General features: G+C 34.7%; 1 protein-coding gene across 1 annotated transcript in view; it reads left to right on the forward strand.

Annotated features, from left to right (window-relative positions):
- LOC107081855 (neural cell adhesion molecule 1-like) overlaps window positions 1–4,038 on the forward strand; it is a 452,491-nt gene that overhangs the window by 394,526 nt on the left and 53,927 nt on the right. The window contains exon 17 of the mRNA XM_015370183.1: window positions 1,236–1,238. Within this exon, the coding sequence (XP_015225669.1) occupies window positions 1,236–1,238 (3 nt within the window). The remainder of the gene's footprint in view (window positions 1–1,235; window positions 1,239–4,038) is intronic.

The raw sequence follows: 4,038 nt of genomic DNA on the forward strand, positions 1-4,038 counted from the left end.
TTTTCTTGTGTTTCTTGTGAATTTGGTCTTAAATTTTTATTTCAAGTGGCATTAAAAAGTCTTAAAAAGACTTGAATTTAACTTGCCTTATGCTGTAGGAACCCTGCAATAACTCCTTGAAGTCTGCTTCCAGACCTGTATAGGATGAGAGGAACAGAAAATAGAGATACATTAGCAAAAAGAAGACAACCAAAGTAAACGTCAAGAAAAAACTTGAAGAGCAGCAGGTGTCTTAGATATCCATATGCTAGAGTCAGAACCTATGGAGATTACACAATATTAATCTGGCTGGTTATAATGTAGCTGCAGCTTAGTAATTAGTATTAGTTGGATCCATGAGCACCTGTAACCAAGCTCCTGTGCTATGTATGCATGGCGTGCTGCTGAATAACGGATTTAAAACAACCTCAGAGTTAAAATATATTTATTACATGCTGTAATGTTTAAGACCTTTTTCTGGTCAGCTTTTGGAAAAGTTGCTTCCTGTAGTCACATTTCAGCACATTCAGAACAACAAGCTCAATTTATTTTCTTCCACTAATGCAGGATGTAGATCCATTTGATTTATCTTAAATCTTAGACTTAAAAAATTAGTTTATTTTCTTCGAAGGGCCACAGCGTCTCTCCATCCTAACGGTGGTGGGTGGTCTGTTTAAATCCAGTCACGTCTATTGTCCACTTCCATCAGGATTTTCTCCGAAGCCATCAGCTCTTAAAACTGCTGAGAAATCCATTTGGTATTTTCTTGGTTTGATCTAGATTACTTAGGCTTTCAGCATAGAGTTTGTGTTTTATTTGATTTTGTGTTGTTGGAAGAGTTTTGGAAGAGAAGGCTTCTGGTCTGAGGTGTTTGCTTTCTATGGCTTCAGAAGATTTGTTTAATTTTATTGCGAATTATTCCTGTTATCATTAAATCAAAAATGTGCCTTTTCTGTTCTTCTATCGCAAGCCCAATAAATACAGTTGATACTTTAGGTTTCATAATCAGTGGATGATAAAAAAAAGAGTAAAAGTACCCTCATATTTTTTTTATGGCGCTGTGTATTGATCAGCCAGACTATCTATGTTATAAAATACACATGCAATTTTCCATTAAAGCTTTATCCTCATTATAGGGAGCATTCTTTGCTCATTGGTACTGTGTTCAGCTCTGTCTCATTCTTGGACAAAGGTACTAATAGAGCTATTGCTGCCATTAACCTTTTGACCTCTTTTTTTTTCTATTTTTCCTATAGAAGGTGCTACTGTTATAGTTTATCTTTATCTTCTTCCTGGACTGAATCCTTATGAAACTAATACTACAGTTATTGCTGTAAACTCTGGTTGTTATTCTTCCCTACAGATCGTACTCCTTGCTAAGCTATTCCTTATCTTTCTCCTGTCTAGAGCCCTTGACTGAGCTATTGCTACCATTATTGTTGCTCTCACTATGATTATTATTTATAGAAGAAGTGTTCGCACTGAGGTGTGGTATTTGGTTTTGATAAGATAAGCTAAGATAAGATAAACTTTATTGTCCACAGAGGGGGCAAAATTTTGTTCTTCACAGGTTTTATTATTTTCCCAGCCTTCTTTCTTTTGTTTTCTGTTCTGTGACTTTAACAGAACCTGGCCCTGTAGGATAAGCATTGGTCTTTTTCTGTCAATGCCATTCTTGCTCCAAATGGAGGATTGTTGCAAAACCTTTGGGGTAGCATTATAATAGTTGTGTTTAAGTATATAAAAATAATAGGTAATAATAGGAAATTTAGATTTTTTTTTTTTTATACAAAAAACCTTGGTGCACGCATATTTGCTCAAATATTGGAGTCTGCAACCTTTCATATCCAAAGCGCCGTTTTGCCCAGAGTACGACCAAATAAAAGTCGTTTAGAGCCGCAAAATATACCGTGATTTTTTTAGAAAACCTTTTTTTTTTTTTTTTATCTTGTATAGGAAATTAGTTGTTGCCATCTCAAACAATCAATTCATATATTCTTAATGTTAAAACGTATAATTTTCAAGCTAATTCATAGAAAAATGTCTCTTAAAACATGTTTCTGGTTCTTTTAATCTCATTCTTTTCCATCTTATAAAAAAAAAAAAAAAACGCTAAAGCTATTGATACTGGTATATATATTATAGTAAATCATTTAGCTCATTATATACATTTTAGCCACTATTAAGAGCCGCTGGAGAGGGTCCAAAGAGCCATAGGTGGCTCTGGAGCCGCAGGTTGCAGACCCCTGTCCTAGACTGACCTGTGCCACAACTTTGATTTATTTATTTTTTTTAAAGTGGGCTTATGTGCATTTTTTTCTTTGAGAAAGCCACAACTACATGCACTGAACAAGAGGTAGGACAGAAATCACAAACACTAAACGTTTGCATTTAAGAAAAACAAAACTCACTCAACATTGACTAACATTTTTGAATGAAAGTTGCCTTCATGTATGATTTAACCACTAAATAGATTTCACACTCAAATATTGACGCTTAGTAAAACCCGCTGTGCGTCACATACTGAGGTGATAATGGTACCCCTTTCATCATATGTGGACAAGATGTGCAGAAATGGTGGATTCCATGTCCTGGATGCGTTCCTGCTCCACCATAGCTGTGAATTAACTGAATATGCAGCTTAATATGCCATACAGCTATGCAGAAGCCTTGTAATGAATCTTGCATTCGATTCAGATGTGTTGAAGTAATGAAACATTTAAAGCCTGCAGAACATTGGGTCTTGATGTTTGACACCACAGTTCTAGATTGTGAATGTCTGGGAAAACCTTTAAGATATTCTCTCTTGTGTTTAGACTCTTATTGGTTGATCAGGAGACCAAAATCTGCACATTTCCTTTTAATGATTTCATGCCATTTAAACCCTGCTACTATATATTAGTTTTGTCTTATACTTGAACTAATAAAATAATTGTATTAACTTAAGCTGCCTCATAACTCTAGTAAAATTTTAAGGACTTTTTTTTAAAACTAGGGATTAATCTGATCTTGTTTTGTTGAAAGTTTTGTCTCTAACATTTTCATTTGTTTTGTTTTTTGTTGACATGTTTTCATCATTTCCAAATGTTTTGTATGTTTCTCATGTGCCTCCCCAACCCCCTCTACCCCACCCTGTTCCTTCCATATTTTCCTTCGATCAATCATGTCCGTGTGCATCATGTGACTTTGCCATGCGGCTTTTGCATGGTGCTGACGATGTGGTCTTCGGTGATCAACAGAAGGTAAAACAATTTTGTCCACAAACAATTTGGAAAATTAGATGGAAACACTTTAGATCCACTGTCATTTCTTCATTTAGCGTTGACATAGAACTGCTAAGCATGAAATTATTACACTAGAAATATTTCATGATGTCATTCTCCCTCATACTTTTCTTTACATAACAAAAAATACTTTTTTTTTTTTCACTACCTTTCTACTGGCACTTTAGAATAAGTTCTAATTTCTATGAAAACTTTTTGAAAATTTTAACTTTAACTAAAGACCAATAAAATAATTTTCAACACAGGAATCATTCTTAAGACTGAACAGATGTTTAAGAACAATCATACTGAGACCTATCCAGAATTTTAGCACAAAATGTGGCCTTATTTCTTTTAAAACACTCCTGCACCAGAGGAACATCAACAGGATCTTAACTGAGCTTTGGGAAAAAAACAAAAAAAAAAAAACTACTGTATAATTCCAGAAGGAAATATATTTTTTATTTCATTTGAAAATCCATTGTATGAAGAAAGCTGGTAGAGGAACAGAATCCAAATTTCTAATGTTCATTGCTATGTTGAACAGTCAATAAAATGGCATCTGCTGGAGTTTAGTGGGTTTTACCATTTCTAAAATGAGAGAAATCGACTATAAATCGACTATCAGTAAATTTTAAATTTCTTCACGACCCTCTCTGCTAAAGAGCTTTTTTTCAAGATGGCTATATTATTTTATGGTTGCTCTGCCAACACCTAACCTGACTCCGCCAGATGGATTTGCTCCGCTTCTCCATCTAGAAACCTTCCGTTGACGTAATTTTGGGAAGGGGCAAAA

The sequence above is a fragment of the Cyprinodon variegatus genome, unplaced genomic scaffold (assembly GCF_000732505.1).
Source record: "Cyprinodon variegatus isolate N-32 unplaced genomic scaffold, C_variegatus-1.0 Scaffold43, whole genome shotgun sequence".
NCBI lineage: Eukaryota > Metazoa > Chordata > Actinopteri > Cyprinodontiformes > Cyprinodontidae > Cyprinodon > Cyprinodon variegatus.